At 41.0% G+C, this 22,069-nt stretch overlaps 1 protein-coding gene across 1 annotated transcript in view; it reads right to left on the minus strand.

Moving 5' to 3' along the window:
- Positions 1-20,054: 20,054 nt before the first annotated feature.
- The window catches only part of TRAM1 (translocation associated membrane protein 1), a 29,471-nt gene continuing 27,456 nt past the window's right edge, over positions 20,055-22,069 (minus strand). The window contains exon 11 of the mRNA XM_082858555.1: positions 20,055-21,630. Coding sequence (XP_082714681.1) covers positions 21,557-21,630 — 74 coding nt within the window. The 3' untranslated portion in view covers positions 20,055-21,556. The remainder of the gene's footprint in view (positions 21,631-22,069) is intronic.

A 22,069-nucleotide genomic window follows, 5' to 3' on the forward strand; every position in this document is an offset into this window, starting at 1 on the left:
TCACACAAAGCCAACCACACACACACACACATACACACACACACACACACACACACACACACACACGGGCACAGGCACACGCCCTACAGCAAAAGAAAATAAACAAAACAAAAATCCTGAAGCACAGGAAGAAAACTAGCACTAAGGAAACCAACACATGGAAGGGGAGAGGGATGAATTGGGAGAACGGGATGGACATATACACACTACTATATAAAAAATAGATAACTAATAAGAACCTACTGTAGAGCACAGGGAACTCTACTCAGTACTCTGTAATGGCCTATATGGGAAAAGATATAACTGATTCACTTTGCTGTACATCTGAAACTAACACAAGATTGTAAATCAACTATACTCCAATAAAAATTAATTAAAAAATAATGATTCAGGGCTTCCCTGGTGGCGCAGTGGTTGGGAGTCCGCCTGCCGATCTAGGGGACACGGGTTCGTGCCCCGGTCCAGGAAGATCCCACATGCCGCGGAGCGGCTGGGCCCGTGAGCCATGGCCGCTGGGCCTGTGTGCCCGAAGCCTGTACTCTGCAACGGGAGAGGCCATGGCAGTGAGAGGCCCACGTACCACAAAAAAGAAATAAACAAAAAATAATGATTCAATAGGGGTTTAGATAGGAAAATCAAAACGTGTTTTGAAATTCAGTAATTCTATATTTCCAAAGCAAGTGACATTTAAAATTAAAAAAGAAAAAGAAAACCAACACACTAAACAGAAGATAATTTAACTACTAATAAAAAACCACTGGCAGCCTCCCCACCAAAATCTCTTTTCAGTCTATGAGGACTAATCTCATTACACCTTCAGCTGTGCTCAGTCACTCCCTGGACATCCAGGTCACCCCTCCACTCCTACCCTCCTCATCTCCATACGGCTTCACCCTTTCCTTATCCTGGCCATGTCTCCCATCCCTCCTCAACCCCCAAAACACTTACCCCCAGCCCCTGGCCATTAGAACACCCCCTACATCCTCTACCTCGTTTCTGAGTGATCCCCTCAGCTCCTTGCTCTAAAGTAAACGTGGACCTCCCCTGAGGTCACTGCTTCCCCTGTTGTCCTCTTCCCAACCGCCCCACCCCCCACCCCGCACCCTGGTACCGCTGGGCCTGAAGCTGTCCTTCCTTCTCCTCATGGGTGCTTCCAGGCTGTTCCCTTCATCCTCCCTTGGTTCACGCAGCTTTAACCTCATGTCATCACACTATGTCACCCACTATCCATAACACCTTATTGCTGCATCATCATCTGACCCAGGGTCACTCCTGCCATGGTTCAGTAACTGCAGCTCCTACTTCACTGTCAGTCTCTCCAAGTTCACTCCTGTCTTAATTCTTGGTGACTTTTTTTCTTTTTTGGTTTCGCAGCTTGCCAGATCTTAGTTCCCTGACCAGGGATTGAACCCGTGCCCCCTGCAGTGGAAGCACGAAGTTTTAACCACTGGACTGCCAGAGAGGTCCCTTGGTGACGTTTAATATACACATTGATGGTCGTTTCCATACCCAGGCTTCTCAGTACCTTGAATCCCCCTTGTCATCTCCTCTTCCACATCTCCACTTACCTCAGAGGTCATTCTCTAGACTTTGTCACTACCAATCACTGCATCCCCTCTGTCAATTCCAAGTACCTCACTCTCTGAGCGAGACCTCCTGTCTCTCCAGCTCACTTTTTAAAACACTGAGGTATAACTGACATATATTATATTAGTGACAGATGTACAACATAAAGATTTGATATTTGTATATATTGCAAAATGTTTGCCACAATAAATCTATTTAACATCCATCACCACACAGTTACAAGTTTTTTTCTTGTGATGAGAACTTTTAAGATCCATCCTTGGGACTTCCCTGGTGGCATAGTGGTTAAGAATCTGACTGCCAATGCATGGGACACGGGTTCGAGCCCTGGTCCGGGAAGATCCCACATGCCACAGAACAACTAAGCCCGTGCACCACAACTACTGAGCCTGTGCTCTAGAGCCCACAAGCCACAATTACTGAGTCCACGTGCTGCAACTACTGAAGCCCAGGCAACTAGAGCCCATGCTCTGCAACAAGAGAAGCCACCGTGATGAGAAGCTCGCGCACCGCAACGAAGAGTAGCCCCTGCTCGCCGCAACTCGAGAAAGCCCGTGCACAAGGAAGGAAGACCCGACGCAGCCAAAAATAAATAAATTTATTTTTTAAAAAAAGATCTATTTTTTTAGCAACTTTCAAATATAAAACACAGTATTGTTAACCATAGTCACAATGCTGTACATGACATCATGAGGACTTTTGTTTTATAACCAGAAGTTTGTACCTTTTGACCCCTTTCACCCATTTCACCCACACCGCACCCCTCACCTCTGGCAACCACCCATCTGCTCTCTGCATCTCTGAGCTTGTTTTTTTCCCCTCAAGATTCCACATGTAAGTGAGATCATACTGTCTTTGTCTTCCTCTGACTTATTTCACTCAGCATAATACCCTCAAGTTCTATCCATGTTATCCCCAAATGGCAAGATTTCCTTTTGTTATGACTGAATAATACTCCATTTTATATATATATATATATATATATATATACATATACATATCTCACATTTTCTTTATTCACTCACTAATGGACACTTAGGCTGTTTCTGTATCTTGGCTACTGTAAATACTGCTGCAATGTGCATGGAGGTTCCAGCTCACTTCTTCTAGAAGCACAACCCTAATCTTTTCACCACCCCTCTCTCCCCCATGCCCTCTCTCTCTCCTTCCCAAGTTAAATTCCATGGTCAAATAGCATAATTATTCCTTTGCATGTACCCTCAATTACCAAGGCCCTTTCTCACCTTATACTAGAAATTTAATCATACATTAAATATTCTTTTGTGTCTGGCTTCTTTGCTCAACATTGTGTTTATGAAATTTCTCTTTTTTGTTGAGTGTAGCTGCCGTTTACTTATTCTCATTTTTGTATAGCGCCCTATGATATGAATACCCCACAACTTATTTCTTCATTATGCTGTTGATGGACATTTGCTTCCAGCTTTTTTCTAGTGCTGCTGTGAACATCTTCATACCTCTCTTCTGTGCATGCATTTCTGCATTGGAGTGGAATTGCTGAGTCACAGGGAATGTACTTCTTCAGCTTTAATAGGTGATGCTAAACCGCTTCACGATGGTTGTACCAACGTATAATCCCAGCTGCAGTGTATGAAAGTTTCAGTGGCTGGCATCCTTTCTCACATTTGTATTGTCAGTCCTTTTAAAGTTAGCCATCCTGGTGAGATTGTAATTGTATAACACTGGGATTTTAAATTTGTATTTCTCTGATTAAGGAAGTAAAGCACTTCCGTGTATATTTCTTGGCCATTTGGATAACACTTTTGCACAGTGTCTTGCGCATTTCACTACTGGGTTGTCTGTAATTTCGTGTTGATTTCTACAAATTCTTTATAGGACTGTGAGTTAAATGTGTTGCACGTAACCTCTCCCATTCTGTTGCTTGCCTTTTATTCTCTTGCTTTTTTGATGAAAAGAAGTCTTAATTTTAGGGAAATCTCATTTATCAATCTTTTCCTCTATGGTTAAGAGTCTATGGTTTTGAGTCCTATTTAAGAAATCTTTTTCTACCCTGAGGTTATGAAGTTAATTTAGATTCTCTCCTAGATTTATTTTGTTGCCTTTCACATTTAAATCTACAAATATTCTGGAATTTTGGTGTGAGGTAGTATTCAAGTTTATTTGATTTTTTCCTTATTTGGAAATTGTCCAGAACTATTTAATGAAAAGACTATTCTTTCCCTATTACTCTGTGTGATGTATTACATCTCTGTCATGAATTGCAAGTCCATACATGTGAGGGTCTGTCTATTTAATAAAATTTATTGTTATAAGAATGTATTCATCTCATCCAAATTTTCAAATGTACTGCCATAAAATTGTTCATAATATCCTTCTACTGTCTTTTCAATGTCTGAAAGATCTGTAGTGATGTTTCCTTTTTCAATTTTGATATTGGTAATTTGTGCCTTTTTTCTTTTTAAAATCAGTCTTACTAGAGATTTATCAATTTTATAAGTATTTTCAAGGACCAATTTTTGGCTTTTCCATTCTTTTACTTTAACCTTTCTGTATCCTTATGTTGTAAACATATAACTGAGCATATGTGTATCTATGTGTATGTCTATGTATCCATACCTAATAGCATAAGATCAAATTATATGAAGAAGAAAATATGCTCATATATTCAGTTCTAATATATACATGCAAATTAAATGCCTCAGTGGGGAAAAAAAAACGTTCAGTACTACACAATCCATGGTTGGTTGAAACTTGTGTTGTTCAAGGGTCAACTGTAAAATAATGCAGGGAAAGCACTTAGAATAGGACACTGGCACATAACAAGTGCTAAATAAATGATAGCTGATCTTTTAAAAATTCTCTTATTTTGGTGTTTTTTTTTTTTTTTTTTTTTTTGCTAATTGTGTTGTCTTGTAAATAGCAAGTCACTGAATGTTGTTTTAAACATGTGTTTTGGGGGCTTCCCTGGTGGCACAGTGGTTAAGAATCTGCCTGCCAATGCAGGGGACATGGGTTTGAGCCCTGGTCCGGGAAGATCCCACATGCTGCGGAGCAACTAAGCCCGTGAGCCACAACTACTGAGCCCACGTGCCACAACTACTGAAGCCTGTGCACCTAGAGCCCGTGCTCCACAACAAGAGAAGCCACGGCAATGAGAAGCCCGTGCACTGCAATGAAGAGTAGCCCCCGCTCACCGCAATTAGAGAAAGCCCGTGCACAGCAACGAAGATCCAACACAGCCAAAAATAAATTAATTAATTAATTTAAAAAAATGTGTTTTGGGGGCTTCCCTGGTGGCGCAGTGGTTGAGAGTCTGCCTGCCGATGCAGGGGAGATGGGTTCGTGCCCCAGTCCGGGAAGATTCCACACGCCACTGAGCGGCTGGGCCCGTAAGCCATGGCCGCTGGGCCTGCGCATCCGGAGCCTGTGCTCCACAACAGGAGAGGCCACAACAGTGACAGGCCCGCGTACCGCAAAAAAAACCAACAAAAACAAACAAACCAACCAAAAAAATGTGTTTTGGGAATTGCCTGGTGGTCCAGTGGTTAGGACTCAGTGTTTTCACTGCCCTGGTTCAATCCCTGTTCGGTGTTTTTATTGAAAATAAACGTTCAGAAAGTCCACAGACTGTAAATGAATGAATATTTATAAAGTGAACAAAACTGTGAAATCAGCCTTCAGATCAAAAACACCCAGAAACTCTCCTTTTGCCTCCTTCCAGGAACTGGCCTCACCAATGAAACACTTCTAACAGCACAGATAGTTTCACATCATTTTGAATTTTATTTGAACAGATTCATACAGTGTGCGGTGCACCTTCATGTCTGGGCCTTTTTGCTCAACATTATGTTTGTGAGATTCATCCATATGGTGGGTGCAGCTGTAGTTGTTCATTCTTATTGCTGAATAATATTCCACTGGGTGACATATCACAGCTTATCTTTGTATTTATTGTCGATGGGCTTTTGGGCATTGTCCTGTTTAGGACTATCTCAAACAGTGCTGCTGTGAACACTCTTATGCCTGTATTTCGGTGAACATCATATGCATTTTGGTTGGGAATATGCCTTGGGGTGGAATTGCTGGGTCACAGGATATGCATTTTTCAGTTTTATAAGATGCTGTTAAACAGTTCTACAAAGGGGTTGTTCCAATTTACACTCCCACAAACCTTGCCTTTTAATAAGAGTTTTTAATTGTAACTGTTATGACCAATGTCATGTTATTTTGTGGTTTTGTTTTTGGTATCCTTGCTGTTCTTTTATATTCAGTTTTCTTTTCAGTATAAACAGAACTTTGTTTTGCTTGCCTTTTGAAATAATTTGGAGGATAAAGAACCTGTTACTAATTGTACTAATGGTTACTATACAGCAGTTCACAATCATTGTCAAGTTGAATTATCAAAATTAAAATAAAAACAATTCTGTTGACTCACTTTTCATGAAAGGCAAAGATTGCAGTGCTTTTACTTTTGCTCCCTTCCCTGATTCCTGTCTTCAAGAAATTAATGTTGTGTCATAAATTCTATCATCCAAAATTTAGCCTATCAGAGAGGTGCTAATCTGTAGGCTTGATATTGTCCTATATTAAATTGATCCAATGGCATGATGCCATTGACCTTGAACACTGTTGTAAGCTATAAACTCCTGATTGTGATTATGAGGATCTTGTTCATTGCATTACCGTGTTTCCCAGCAAGACACTGTTCTCAGATCTCAGAATGAGAAATTGTGCTTTTCATGAGCATGTGGTTTATTTTTACCTTATGAACCCAGATATTTTCCTTTTTATAACACTGACTCGTAGGAAATTTACAATATATTTTAGTTCTCTATGTTTATATCTTTGAAAATAATATTAAACCCTTTTGGAAATGAGATAAAATATGAATCAGTGTGGCAGGGCAAACATGGCTTCCAGTCGACGGTGGTTATCTCCAAGGAGAGAAGTGAGATTGAGAAGAATAAAAAGTGAAAATAACTTTTACTGCTTACTCATTTGCATTATTTAAGTATGACTTTGTGTGTTATTGGTATAATTTAAAAAACAAAAATGTATACGTTGAAAAGAAAGAAAATAAAGGCAAATACATTTAGGATCTGGGACAGAACTTCCTAAGACATGTGACCCAGAAACCATATAAAAATGATGGACAGATCTTACTCAAAAATTGAAAATCTTCTCTCCAGCAAAAACACTAAAAACAAAGTACAAAAATCAGTAAACTACTGAGAGACAACATTTATAACAAATGTTTTAGACAAAGATGAATAACACCCAAATATAATGAGCTCCTACTAATCAATAAGCAAAAGAGAAAAAGACAACAAAAATGAGCAAGGGATGGGACTTCCCTGGTGCTCCAGTGGGTAAGACTCCACACTCCCAGTGCAGGGGGCCCATGTTCAATCCCTGGTCAGGGAACTAGATCCCGCATACGTGCCACAACTGAGAGCCCGTGTGCCGCAACTGAAGAGCCTGAATGCCGCGGCTGAGACCCAGCGCAGCCAAATTAAATAAATAAATATTTTTTTAAAAAATGAGCAAGCTTTCTCTGCATCTATTGAGATGATCATATGGTTTTTCTCCTTCAATTTGTTAATATGGTTTATCACATTGATTGATTTGCGTGTATTGAAGAATCCTTGCATTCCTGGAATAAACTCCACTTGATCATGGCGTATGATCCTTTTAATGTGCTGTTGGATTCTGTTTGCTAGTATTTTGTTGAGGATTTTTGCATCTATGTTCATCAGTGATATTGGCCTGTAGTTTTCTTCCTTTGTGACATCCTTGTGTGGTTTTGGTATCAAGGTGATGGTGGCCTCGTAGAATGAATTTGGGAGTGTTCCTCCCTCTGCTATATTTTGGAAGAGTTTGAGAAGGATAGGTGTTAGCTCTTCTCTAAATGTTTGATAGAATTCACCTGTGAAGCCATCTGGTCCTGGGCTTTTGTTTGTTGGAAGATTTTCAATCACAGTTTCAATTTCAGTGCTTGTGATTGGTCTGTTCATATTTTCTATTTCTTCCTGATTCAGTCTTGGCAGGTTGTGCATTTCTAAGAATTTGTCCATTTCTTCCAGGTTGTCCATTTTATTGGCATAGAGTTGCTTGTAGTAATCTCTCATGATCTTTTGTATTTCTGCAGTGTCAGTTGTTACTTCTCCTTTTTCATTTCTAATTCTATTGATTTGAGTCTTCTCCCTTTTTTTCTTGATGAGTCTGGCTAATGGTTTATCTATTTTGTTTATCTTTTCAAAGAACCAGCTTTTAGTTTCATTGATCTTTGCTATTGTTTCCTTCATTTCTTTTTCATTTATTTCTGATCTGATTTTTATGATTTCTATCCTTCTGCTAACTTTGGGGTTTTTTTGTTCTTCTTTCTCTAATTGCTTTAGGTGCAAGGTTAGGTTGTTTATTCGAGATGTTTCCTGTTTCTTAAGGTGGGCTTTTATTGTTATAAACTTCCCTCTTAGAACTGCTTTTGCTGCATCCCATAGGTTTTGGGTCGTCGTGTCTCCATTGTCATTTGTTTCTAGGTATTTTTTGATTTCCTCTTTGATTTCTTCAGTGATCACTTCATTATTAGTGTATTGTTTAGCCTCCATGTGTTTGTATTTTTTACAGATCTTTTCCTGTAATTGATATCTAGTCTTATGGCGTTGTGGTCAGAAAAGATACTTGATACAATTTCAATTTTCTTAAATTTACCAAGGCCTGATTTGTGACCCAAGATGTGATCTATCCTGGAGAATGTTCCATGAGCACTTGAGAAAAATGTGTATTCTGTTGTTTTTGGGTGGAATGTCCTATAAATATCAATTAAGTCCATCTTGTTTAATGTATCATTTAAAGCTTGTGTTTCCTTATTTATTTTCATTTGGGACGATCTGTCCATTGGTGAAAGTGGGGTGTTAAAGTTCCCTACTATGGTGTTACTGTCGATTTCCCCCCTTTTTTTTTTTGGTGGTACGCAGGCCTCTCACTCTTGTGGCCTGTCCCGTTGTGGAGCACAGGTTCCAGACGTGCAGGTTCAGCGGCCACGGCTCACGGGTCCAGCCGCTCCGCGGCATGTGGGATCTTCCTGGACCGGGGCACGAACCCGTGTCCCCTGCATCGGCAGGCGGACTCTCAACCACTGTGCCACCAGGGAAGCCCGATTTCCCCTTTTATGGCTGTTAGTATTTGCCTTATGTATTGAGGTGCTCCATGTTTGGTGCATAAATATTTACAATTGTTATATCTTCTTCTTGGATCGATCCCTTGACCATTATGTAGTGTCTTTCTTTGTCTCTTCTAATAGTCTTTATTTTAAAGTCTATTTTGTCTGATATGAGAATTGCTACTCCAGCTCTCTTTTGGTTTCCATTTGCATGAAATATCTTTTTCCATCCCCTTCCTTTCAGTCTGTATGTGTCTCTAGGTCTGAAGTGGGTCTCTTGTAGACAGCAAATATATGGGTCTTGTTTTTGTATCCATTCAGCCAATCAGTGTCTTTTGGTGGGAGCATTTAGTCCATTTACATTGAAGGTAATCATCGATATGTATGTTCCTATTCCCATTTTCTTAATTGTTTTGGGTTCGTTATTGTAGGTCTTTTCCTTCTCTTGTGTTTCTTGCCTAGAGAAGTTCCTTTAGCAGTTGTAGAGCTGGTTTGGTGGTGCTGAACTCTCTCAGCTTTTGCTTCTCTGTAAAGGTTTTAATTTCTCCATCAAATCTGAATGAGATCCTTGCTGGGTAGAGTAATCTCGGTTGCAGGTTTTTCTCCTTCATCACTTTAAATATGTCCTGCCAGTCCATTCTGGCTTGCAGAGTTTCTGCTGAAAGATCAGCTGTTAACCTTATGGGGATTCCCTTGTGTGTTATTTGTTGTTTTTCCCTTGCTGCTTTTAATATTTGTTCTTTGTATTTAATTTTTGACAGTTTGATTAATATATGTCTTGGCGTATTTCTCCTTGGATTTATCCTGTATGGACTCTCTGTGCTTCCTGGACTTGATTAACTATTTCCTTTTCCATATTAGGGAAGTTTTCAACTATAATCTCTTCAAATATTTTCTCAGTCCCTTTCTTTTTCTCTTCTCCTTCTGGAACCCCTATAATTCGAATGTTGGTGCATTTAATGTTGTCCCAGAGGTCTCTGAGACTGTCTTCAGTTCTTTCCATTCTTTTTCCTTTATTCTGCTCTGCAGTAGTTATTTCCACTATTTTATCTTCCAGGTCACTTATCCGTTCTTCTGCCTCAGTTATTCTGCTATTGATCCCATCTAGAGTATTTTTCACTTCATTTATTGTGTTGTTCATCATTGTTTGTTCCATCTTTAGTTCTTCTAGGTCCTTGTTAAATGTTTCTTGCATTTTGTCTATTCTATTTCCAAGATTTTGGATCATCTTTACTATCATTACTCTGAATTCTTTTTCAGGTAGACTGCCTATTTCCTCTTCATTTGTTAGGTCTGGTGGGATTTTATCTTGCTCCTTCATCTGCTGTGTGTTTTTCTGTCTTCTCATTTTGCTTATTTTACTGTGTTTGGGGTCTCCTTTTTGCAGGCTGCAGGTTCGTAGTTCCCGTTGTTTTTGGTGTCTGTCCCCAGTGGCTAAGGTTGGTTCAGTGGGTTGTGTAGGCTTCCTGGTGGAGGGAACTAGTGCCTGTGTTCTGGTGGATGAGGCTGGATCTTGTCTTTCTGGTGGGCAGGTCCATGTCTGGTGGTGTGTTTTGGGGTGTCTGTGGACTTATTCTGATTTAGGGCAGCCTCTCTGCTAATGGGTGGGGTTGTGTTCCTGTCTTGCTAGTTGTTTGGCATAGGATGTCCAGCACTGTAGCTTGCTGGTCATTTAGTGAAGCTGGGTGCTGGTGTTGAGATGGAGATCTCTGGGAGATTTTCGCCGTTTGATACTATGTGGAGCTGGGAGGTCTCTTGTGGACCAGTGTCCTAAAGTTGGCTCTCCCACCTCAGAGGCACAGCACTAACTCCTGGCTGCAGCACCAAGAGCCTTTCATCCACACGGCTCAGAAGAAAAGGGAGAAGAAGTAGAAAGAAAGAATTAGTAGAAGTAGAAAGAGAGAAAGAAAGAAAGAAAGGAGGGAGGGAGGGAGGGAGGGAGGAAGGAAGGAAGGAAGGAAAAAAGAAAGAAGATAAAGTAAAATAAAATAAAGATAAAATATAATAAAGTTATTAAAATAAAAAAAAATTAAGAGAAAAAAAAAAACGGACAGATAGAACCCTGGGGCAAATGGTGGAAGCAAAGCTATACAGACAAAATCGCACACAGAAGCATACACATACACACTCACAAAAAAAGGAAAAGGGGAAAAAATCATAAATCTTGCTCTCAAAGTCCACCTCCTCAATTTGAGATGATTCGTTGTCTAAAGGAGGGAAGGAAGGAAAGAAAGAACGAAGATAAAGTAAAATAAAATTAAGTTATTAAAATAAAAAGTAATTATTAAGAAAAAATTTTAAAAAAACAAAAACGGACGGATAGAACCCTCAGACAAATGGTGGAAGCAAAGCTGTACAGACAAAATCTCACACAGAAGCATACACATACACACTCACAAAAAGAGGAAAAGGGGAAAAAATCATAAATCTTCCTCTCAGAGTCCACCTCCTCAATTTGGGATGATTCGTTGTCTATTCATGTATTCCACAGATGCAGGTACATCAAGTTGACTGTGGAGCTTTAATCCGCTGCTTCTGAGGCTGCTGGGAGAGGTTTCCCTTTCTCTTCTTTGTTCTCACAGCTCCCGGGGCTCAGCTTTGGATCTGGCCCCGTCTCTGCGTGTAGGTCGCCTGAGGGCGTCTGTTCTTCGCTCAGACAGGACGGGGTTAAAGGAGCCGCTGATATGGGGGCTCTGGCTCACTCAGGCCGGGGGGGAGGGAGGGGCACTGCGTGCGGGGCGGGCCTGCGGCGGCAGAGGCCAGCGTGACGTTGCACCAGCCTGAGGCGCGCCGTGCGTTCTCCCGGGGGAGTTGTCCCTGGATCCCGGGACCCTGACAGTGGCGGGCTGCACAGGCTCCCCGGAAGGGGGGTGTGGAGAGTGACCTGTGCTCGCATACAGGCTTCTTGGTGGCGGCAGCAGCAGCCTTAGCGTCTCATGCCCGTCTCTGGGGTTCGCGCTTTTAGCCGCGGCTCGCGCCCGTCTCTGGAGCTCCTTTAAGCAGCGTTCTTTTTTTTTTTAACATCTTTATTGGGGTATAATTGCTTTACAATGGTGTGTTAGTTTCTGCTTTATAACAAAGTGAATCAGTTATACATATACATATGTTCCCATATCTCTTCCCTCTTGCGTCTCCCTCCCTCCCACCCCTCCAGGCGGTCACAAAGCACCGAGCCAATATCCCTGTGCTATGCGGCTGCTTCCCACCAGCTATCTACCTTACGTTTGTTAGTGTATGCATGTCCATGCCTCTCTCTCGCCCAAGCAGCGCTCTTAATCCTCTCTCCTCTCGCACCAGGAAACAAAGAGGGAAGAAAAAGTCTCTTGCCTCTTCGGCAGGTCCAGACTTTTCCCCGGACTCCCTCCCGGCTAACCGTGGTGCACTAACCCCCTTCAGGCTGTGTTCACGCCGCCAACCCCAGTCCTCTCCCGTCGCTCCGACCGAAGCCCGAGGCTCAGCTCGCAGCCCCGCCCGCCCCGGCGGGTCAGCAGACAAGCCTCTCGGCCTGGTGAGTGCCGGTCGGCCCTGATCCTCTGTGCGGGAATCTCCCCGCTTTGCCCTCCGCACCCCTGTGGCTGCGCTCTCCTCCGCGGCTCCAAAGGTCCCCCACTCCACCACCCGCAGTCTCCGCCCGCGAAGGGGCTTCCTAGTGTCTGGAAACCTTTCCTCCTTCACAGCTCCCTCCCACTGGTGCAGGTCCCGTCCCTATCTTTTTGTCTCTGTTTATTCCTTTTTCTTTTGCCCTACCCAGGTACGTGGGGGGTTTCTTGCCTTTTGGGAGGTCTGAGGTCTTCTGCCAGCGTTCAGTAGGTGTTCTGTAGGAGTTGTTCCACGTGTAGATGTATTTCTGGTGTATCTGTGGGGAGGAAGGTGATCTCCACGTCTTACTCTTCCGCCATCTTCCCGGAAGTCCAATCAGGGTTGTTGTCTTAAAGGGCACTGGCCCTTCAAGATTAGCTTGGGGCTAGTTTGCCTGAGGGAATTATAGTGCCCCAGGGTGTGTGTGTGTGTGTGTGTAAGAACTTGGTTGCCTGAATCTTTGTTTGGGGTCGGGGAGTGGTGCACAGCAGACTTTGAATTGGGTTCCGTTTTACTCGTTACCCCATCCCTTTTGTGAGCACCCCTACAGACCTAGCGAGTGGAGCCCAACCCAGGGTCTTTGAAGACGAGCAAAAACTCTGCAAAAACAGTAAGACTTCATCTCCTCACAAAGACTGCATCCATTTAGAGGTAAGTGGTACAAAATGGGTTTTAGGATCTTGTTACAATCTGTTCCATTTTGGATCTGCTTCCACATCCCCAGCTGTGATGACATAGGAGCACAAGTCCTTGGCGGGGAGGGTGTGAGGGAGCTGCAGCCTTTTCTACGAAAGGAAACAGGTGTCTGCTTCTGCGCTTCGGCACAATCTAAACCTCTCATGGTCTGTGTGGTTGCATTGCTTTTTCTCCACTTCTCGTTGCAAATGCTCCCCTAGCTAGTGTGTAGGGTGGTTCTAAGAGGTGAATGGAGGAAGTTTACGAAAGACGTCGGGAAGCATCATCTATCTCTTCTTGCCCCTCTGCACCCTCCAAACACCTATTAATAAGACACACGTCACCGCACAAGTAACTGGGCCTCACTTTAGCAGGAATTAGTTTGTTCCCCTTCAGATTTGGCAATTTTTTTCTAGCTCTTTTTTTCTCTGTTCTTCCTTCCCTTTCTGTTTCTTTTTTTAAAAATAATCTTTTTTTCTATATCCTAGAAAATAACCAATATAACCTATGTGATTGCACCACAGGTATCGAAATTCTGACTTCAAAAGGAATTGTTGAATCAAGTTCTGCGCACGAATGAAGGAGTTAGTGTGCAAGCTTCTGCTTAGAGCACACGCCAAAATCAGGCTACAAAATGCATTTCTCAGAAAACCAAACAAAGGAAACAGGAAGAAACAGGCAAAGTCCATCCCCCCTTACCAACCCCAATTCTCAGTTTTCATAAAAACTTTGAAAAAGGGCAGGATTCTGGAGACTTGGCTCTCTACTTATTTGATCCTATTTTTCATGGTTCCCTTTTCCCTCTTTAGCTTTTCTCTCATGGCCGGTGCTCATTTATTACATGAACAACGTTGTTACCAACGTTACAGTGGCATCACCAAATATGCCTTTTCTGGAACAAGTTGTTTCAAGAGTCTAAAAAGTGACTTGTGTTGGACAATACCTGACAAGGCAACTTGTAAAACCCAGGCCTGTGATTCTGGACCCGGGTGACCTTACAGGAAACATTGATGGTGGAGACCCATGTGGCTGGCAGTGGCTGGCACAAGAGGCTAGAGCCTGGCTGAGTTACCTGTGCTTTAAGAAATGGGACGGGGGCTTCCCTGGTGGCGCAGTGGTTGAGAGTCCGCCTGCTGATGCAGGGGACACAGGTTCGTGCCCCGGTCCGGGAGGATCCCACATGCCGCAGAGCAACCAAGCCCCTGTGCCACAACTACTGAGCCCACACGCCACAACTACTGAAGCCCACGCACCTAGAGCCCGTGCTCCACAACAAGAGAAGCCACCGCAGTGAGGGGCCTGCACACTGCAACAAAGAGTAGCCCCCGCTCGCCGCAACTAGAGAAAGCCCGTGCACAGCAATGAAGACCCAGCACAGCCACACACACCAAAAAAGATAAGATAAAAATTTATATATAAAAAAAGAAATAACTTTATCTTCACAAAACTCCCTGGAAGTCAGAACAGTGAACATCAGATCTAATGATCCTCTTGTAAGGACAGGCTTGGGTGGAGGAGGGGTGGGTGGAGGAACAGGTCAAACACACCTGTGTCCAAAGCCTGGCTTTGCCACTTATGTCACTTTATACTCAGAGATTCAGTTTCTGTAAAACAGGGCTAAGAATGGTTCTACCTATTCATATGCTTCTTAGGAAGAGTAAAAATGAGTGGAGGAGCACTTAAAATAATAATCACAACTTAGTAAGCCTTTAACAAATGCCAGCAGTTTTTACTGAATTTTATGCAATCAAAGAATTCACCATTAAAAAAATCCTTATTTTATGTACACTAAGAAAAAATGCTGCCGGTTATTGCATGCCATTGATTGAAAGACCCATTCTTATTTGAGAGGCTGAAGTATGGGGGTGGGAGAGTACATTTAGAATCAGTAAAGTACAGTATTATTGTGTCTTAAGGAAAAACAGATTGTGGAGGGTAAAGAATGGGATGCGGGAGGGTATTTTGGGGACTGAGGTGGGAGAGGCTGGTCCTTTGCTCTGCCAGGATGTAAAAATGCACATATCCCTTCCCCATTTCTTTCATTTCAGTAGCAAGATGCTAGACATTGGGACCCTGCTGCATGCAGGGAAAGATAAAGATGCCGTGGAAGGAATGGAAACTATCGAGAGCAGACATTTGCAGAGCGCAAGGGGAGGCAAAGCAGGGTAGGAACCCATTAAAACTAAGCATCTCTGAAATGAGAATCACTAAATATAAAATACCCTACAAAACTGGTAACTTCAGTTCTTTTAGGCAATGAGAAATATCAGAAAGAAACTTTTAAAGCCACACTTTCAGATCAGTGAGTGAAGTTCTGGACCTGCGTTCAGCTTAGTCCCTCCCATTGGCCATTCTGTTACATCAAATCATAGTAATACGTAGGGCTTCTATTTGGAATTTTGAAGCCCAGTGTGTGAAATGGAAGAGGACTCTTTTGGTTGGAAGTGTAGCTCCTGCATAAAGAGACAGCTGAAATAATCAATGCAAAAAAATAAATAAATAAAATCACAGGCCGAAAGTGTTTCCTTTTGTAGAGAATTTGAGACATTAGTTAAAAAAAAAAAAAAGGTACAAACGTCAAGGGCAGCTGGGTTAATGAGTACAGCAAGTACAGCTGCTCTTCCCAGTGGAGACTAGAGCGCTGACGTGGATGGAACGTGATCGGGAAATGAGGATGGTGATTGCAGCAGCCCCTAACGGGCACTTACTCCATGTCAATGCATAATGGGGATGATTGGCACTGCCGGCTGAACAAGAGATGCTGGGCTGTAATTAGAATGTTGGCGCTCATCAAAATACAGTAAAACAAGGAGAGCTGTGATTACTTAAACCTGAAGCTACATTCTGCAAGATGGCTTTGCTTTTCAAATTCTTTATTGTTTTAGTGTTCATTGAAAAAAAACAAAACAAAAACCCACAGGCCATGCAAAATTAGGATGCTGTATCATAGAAGAATAAATGAGATGAGCCTGCTTTCTGTATAATGGCCAATATTTAGAGATGTGCTCCATAAATGTCAATGACAATCAGTGCAGAATATTTCTCTCTCTTCAGAAAGAGATTTCTTTTTGCTAAATGGCTATTTCCCCATCCCCCTCTCATTCCTCTGTACCACTGTTTCTGCACTGAGACAGAGTTGACCCACTATGCCATGATATCAACAGAGAAATAACTTCTGGGTTTGAACTGGGCTTTCTATTCACTGAGAATGACTGATGTTGTGTAGTTATGCAAGTTCTTTTTTTTTTTTTTTTTTTGCGGTACGCGGGCCTCTCACTGTTGTGGCCTCTCCCATTGCAGAGCACAGGCTCCGGACGCGCAGGCTCAGCGGCCATGGCTCACGGGCCCAGCCGCTCCGCAGCATGTGGGATCTTCCCGGACCAGGGCACGAACCCATGTCCCCTGCATCGGCAGGTGGACTCTCAACCACTGCACCACCAGGGAAGCCCTGCAAGTTCTTTTTGAAGATAAAGTTGAACCAAGCCTCGAGGATTTTCTTTTGAACTTTTCCAAGCTCCCTATGTGTATTAGGATTTAGGTAAATCACCAGTCTTCTAATGTATTCCTGGTAGTCTTCTAGATCTTAATCCTACAGAATTGAATTCACTTTTTAAAAGCCTCATTTAATCTTTCATTTTCATTTATTAGCGTAAATACAGTATAGACATTTCTCCCTTCTGCCCTGAGTTACAAATAACCTGTGTCTTACTCTTTTGTTTGTTGTGAAGGAAATCAGCAAGAAATAGAAAAGGACCACTCTAACTGGTCAGATCACTAATAACCTAAATTAGTTTGGTAAAGTTGTACTTTTGAAACATTAATCTTCTCATAAGGAGTTTTATTATAGTTCCTCATATTCGAGGGAGGAAAAAGCTATTAGTCCAGAAGTCAATCAACCAATATACAACAGAGTAACAACCTCAGTCTTAAGATTTGGGTCTGTTTCATATATTATCCACACTTAGGTGTATATTCCCGCCCCCTGCCCCGCCTGCCTCCACGGCCATACCCAGGCCTTCCAGTCCACTTGTAATTTCTAGGACATTTTACGAGATCTGTTCAAATTTCTTGATAAACTATCTTGTAATACACACTTTTTCTGTCCCAGGTAAATATGCTCATTTACCTGATGGCGTTTGATTCTTTCCATTAGAAGGTAAGGCAACTCTAAGCAGCTAGTAGTTCTCTAGAAGTTGTACAAGCCATCTGAATGAAAGTATGGTTTCATAAACCATAGGTATCTAATAAAAATAAAAATTCTTTAGGGACTCCCCTGGTGGTCCAGTGGGTAAGACTCCACGTTCCCAATGCAGGGGGCCTGGGTTCGATCCCTGGTCAGGAAACTACATCCCGTATGCATGCCACCACTAAGAGTTCGCATGCCACAATGAAACGTGCCACAATGAAGATCCCGCATGCCGCAACTAAGACCCAGCGCAGCCAAAATAACTTAATTAAAAAAAAAAAAAAGATGCAAATGTTTGCTGTGCAAAGCGCCGGAATACCTTTAAAGAAAAAAATCATTCGTTAGAAACTATACACACTATTTGCTTTTATGATTATTGTGTCACACAAGTGTAAATGATTCAGTACAGACTTGGAAGTTTGCTTTATGAAATTTCACGCTGGGTAAGCATGCCTGCAGTCTTCCAGTGATTAAGTGGCCGTGATGGTGGCTTGAATAGCTCTTGCAGCATCTGTGGCCCCCCTGCTCAGCGGCCATGGAGCACTGTCCTTGTACTGTGGCCATGAGTGCTCATCAACCTTGTGCAGTGGGGTCTTACAGGGAAAAGTAGTAACAACTAAAACTACTTAATACTTACTCTGAGCCATTCAGTCCCTGTGCTGTTTGTCATAAACTTATGGGCTAACAACTAACATTTAATAAGCATCAGGTGTGGAGCTATGCACAATCCGTTCTTAGAACTACCTTGTGGGGTAAGTGCTGACATTATCTCAGGAAACTGAGGTACAGACATTAATTAGATCACACAGAGCTTATTGGTGGAGGAGTCAAGATTTGAACTCTGGTCTGCTAGTCTTACTACTATGTACCTATTCATATCTGCAGAAATCAACAAGGTATCACTTGAAGTTTGGATCTTCAAAATAAGAAGAGATTTCTTTCTTTGGCTGACATAAAGTCAAAGTTAGGTTACTAGTAGTTATGTGACAGAACCTAAGCCTCTTAAATTTCTTTTCTGATTTGCTTGTTTTCAGAACACAAAATGTTTGATTTTACCTTTAAGCAAATACAGTAATAATTTTTTCACTAAAAATAGTTAAGCTAGACAAAGTGGCTTAGCCTTTCTTTGAATGGTATTGGATAAAACTGGTTGACGTGTGACACACAGATACCTAGTGCAGCTTTTTGTAAAGCAAGTCGTGCTTAAACTAGTTGTCTTTGTAAATACTGAGCTCTGTGCTGTCTTCACAGGATAGAGCTGAGCCATAGCGGATGCTGCCTTCCATAGATGGCTAACGGCTTTACACAGTGCTCAGTAACCAGATGGACCTATTATTGGAGTAGAGTTGATTTACAATGTCGTGTTAGTTTCTGGTGTACAGCAAAGTGATTCAGTTATACATATATATATATATATATTTTTTTTTAATTTTAATCAAAAAAATTTTTTGGCCATGCCACCCGGCATGTGGGATCTTAGTTCCCAGACTACAGGATCGAACCCACACCCCATTCAGTGGAAGCGCAGACTCTTAACCACTGGACCGCCAGGGAAATCCCTATATTCTTTTTCATATACTTTCCATTATGGTTTATTGCAGGATATTGAATATAGTTCCCTATGCTATACAGTAGACTTGCCTTTTGCCTTTCCTTTCATTCTAGTGTGTTGGTCTGTATACCCAGGGCTTCTAAAACACACACTCAGTCCAACCCCCTTGACTCTCTTCAGGCCCTAGGTTACTAGTCTTTAATTCTTCCAACACTTGCTAATGTCTACTCTGCAACTCCCAAACCTGTGAAGTTTTAAAGCAGATGATGCTTCTTAACTGAATTACCTATCACACCTAGGGTGATCTTCGGGAAAAAAACATCTGTCTGAGCATTACCTTGAATTTCCTCCAGGGTTACTTTTAAGGCCACTCTTTAAAAAATGCAAACAGGTGGTCAGTATCAATCCATTCTTATAGGTGTCCACGTGTAGACAGGCAGCAGAACCAGTTTTCTTTGAAGACATTTGGCAACACCTTGGAGATATAGGGTGTCAACGGCTATTGCCGTCTGTGCAACAAAACATTTCTCTCCCATTTCCTCATCTATACAAGCTTTGTTCCAGGATTAGTTCTGAATTTAAGGACTGTGTACGATTAATTTTAGAAGAATGTAGTTAATACATTTGTTCCAGAATAGTCCACCTGGACTACTCACAGCCATATCCCCCCTTTTATGGAGGGAAGGACAACCCCAGAAGGGCAAAGCAACTAGTTCAAGGTCACTCAGTAAGACAGCTGTCCTGGCTCATGGTCCTACCGTGATGCTTCCCATCAGTCTTCAAAGTTTGACCAGAGGCCGGGTGACAGCAGCAGCCTCTGCAGGATCTGGGGGGCCCGTACAGACTTTCCTCGGAGGAGGGCATCTAGGGCTTACTATTTACAATTACACTTGTGTATATATGTGCTTTGTAAAGTTTTAACTACATACCAAGGGCTTCCCCCCACCCCCCAAACCCACAGCATATCTTGTAGAACACATAGCATATGCTGTATGTAATTTCATAGAAAGAAGTTCCTCAAATGAGTGTGGAGACACTGCATGCTGTGTCCCCGCTGTTGTCATTCTAGGTGTCCTGCCGTAAAAAAGACACCTTTAAGTTTGTTTAACTCAATAGTCCCTGAATTTGGTTATAAACCACTTTTTCTCACAGTTGCCCTCATTAATAATATATGAAACTAATCATATTTTTGGTAGAACACACTTTTTAGGAAAGAAAGGCTGTTCTAAATGTTTATCAGAAGTACACTCTTTCAACGTGTACATTTTAATGAGATTAGACACTAAAAATAGCATAAAATTTGCTAACAACAAAGAAAACATCCAAGATACGGCTTGTGAAAGTAAAAATTTTTATTCTGATTGATTTCTCAATGTATAGTTCAATATAATGCCAGTTTTTAATGGCAGAGATTTGGTTCCACTGAAACTCCATGATGCTACAGAGAGCTACTACTTTTTCCAGGAAGTAGGTAAACAGCTGGAAACAGAAAGCATGACTTTCTAGCAGCATGGCAACTGATTAAACTGCAGACCTATCAGGTCTGCAACTTTTATACTAAAAATGGCGCAAACATTAGCTGGTGACAAAAGTGAGAAGTGGGGAGCGAAATGTGAACATTGCAAGGAGTGATATATGCCCTGTAAAGACGACAAAAACCCAAATAGAGCTATAAAGATTTTAAAGGATAATTATAGAAAAGGGAACCAAATATTTTACTCAAATGTGTTTTAGAGCCTTTCTATAGAGATACAAATATATATATATATATATTTATCCAAAAATATGTTTTATACAGATAAATGTTTCTCAGATAAGGATGGGACCAAAGCTACAGTTATAACATAAAGCACTGTCTTTTGTAAGACTATTTATCCACCTGAATTTTCAATTTGAGGCTAGTGCATTAAATGTTTTCCAAATATTGACATCTTTTTATATATATAAATCAAGTAGGCATGATTTTTTAAAAGAGTTTTCAGGTTAAACAGTATTTTTCTAAGCTGCTGTGCGTATCAAACTTATGACAAGCCCCATTAAGAATTATTATTAATAAACATATCAAAAAGGGCTATGTTAAAATTTTCTTTATAGTAAATATTTAATTTTCTGATTTCCAGTTTACAAGTGTTGAAAATGCACAAGAAAGATTTTACTTCACAAGTACTTTTATGTTAATATATTTTGATTCAATATATATGGCAATAAATCTTCATACGCCATAACCAAAAGTATGTTTTTTTCTCCCTTAAAAAAATGGGGATGTAAATAACATTAACAACCACTAAAAAATAAAGCACACAAGTATTTTGGTGAATTTACAAAACTTTTTTCCCAAGTGTAAAGGCTACAAAAATTCCTAAAAATTAGAGAACACTGAAAACATATTAAAGTTTGACATCCAACTTTATATTATTTCCATTTTGCCCTGAAAGATAACTTAAAAAATATGGCCTTGCTGGAACAGGCCATCTTGCTAATATAAAAAATTGCTGAGAGCAAGAAATTGTATCACTGATATGTAGAACTTTTGTAAATAGTTCTCTCTTCAAATCATTAGAAAAATGCTGAAAGATAAAAAACAAAATAAAATAAAATATGGTGGTGGTCCCTAAACTATTTTGAAGGCAGGTAGCTTAGTCTAAGCTGAAGTATTTTTTTCACTCATAGTAATCATCCTCCCCTCAAATGCCCTTTAAAAAATGCATGAAACAATAGTAGCAAGAATCAAAGAGCACAAACTGTATTTTCAAGAACAGAAAAAAATCTCTAGTGCTGAAAGGTATAGTAAAAAGCAGATTTCTTTGGGGACATTAATCAATTAGATTATAATTCATTATGAAGATTTCTCTTTTCTATTACGGGGAGAGTCTGCTCCATTTGAAGTTACTGTTCCATTTACACCATTTTCTGAAAAGAGAAAAAAAAATCAGGATTACTTTCTAAGTAAGTGCAAATAATATTATCTTTTACACATAAAGGTACCCTCAGAAAAGAAAATTTAAAACCTAATATATACTCTTATGCCCTTAGGTGAAACTTACTTACTAGTGCTTAATCTTTACTAGTATTTAACCAACCATAAAACCTGATAACATGTTAAACACAATGAACTGAAAGCAGCAAATTAAAAGTAATTATATATGTCAACGACATCTCAATTAAAAAAATAGTTAAAAAAGGAAAGTAACTACTATTGAAGGTAGGAAAAAAAGAGAAGACAGAAACTCTAAAAACAATTAGAAGAACTATAAAATAGTCTGCAGAGCAATACTTTTGGTAGAAAAAAAGGAACATTTTCACACTGGACAGCAGACAAGGGAAGTTCTTGGGGATATGTTTCTTTCCA

This window comes from Leucopleurus acutus (assembly GCF_964270905.1).
Source record: "Leucopleurus acutus genome assembly, chromosome: 17".
In the NCBI taxonomy this organism is placed as follows: Eukaryota; Metazoa; Chordata; class Mammalia; order Artiodactyla; family Delphinidae; genus Leucopleurus; species Leucopleurus acutus.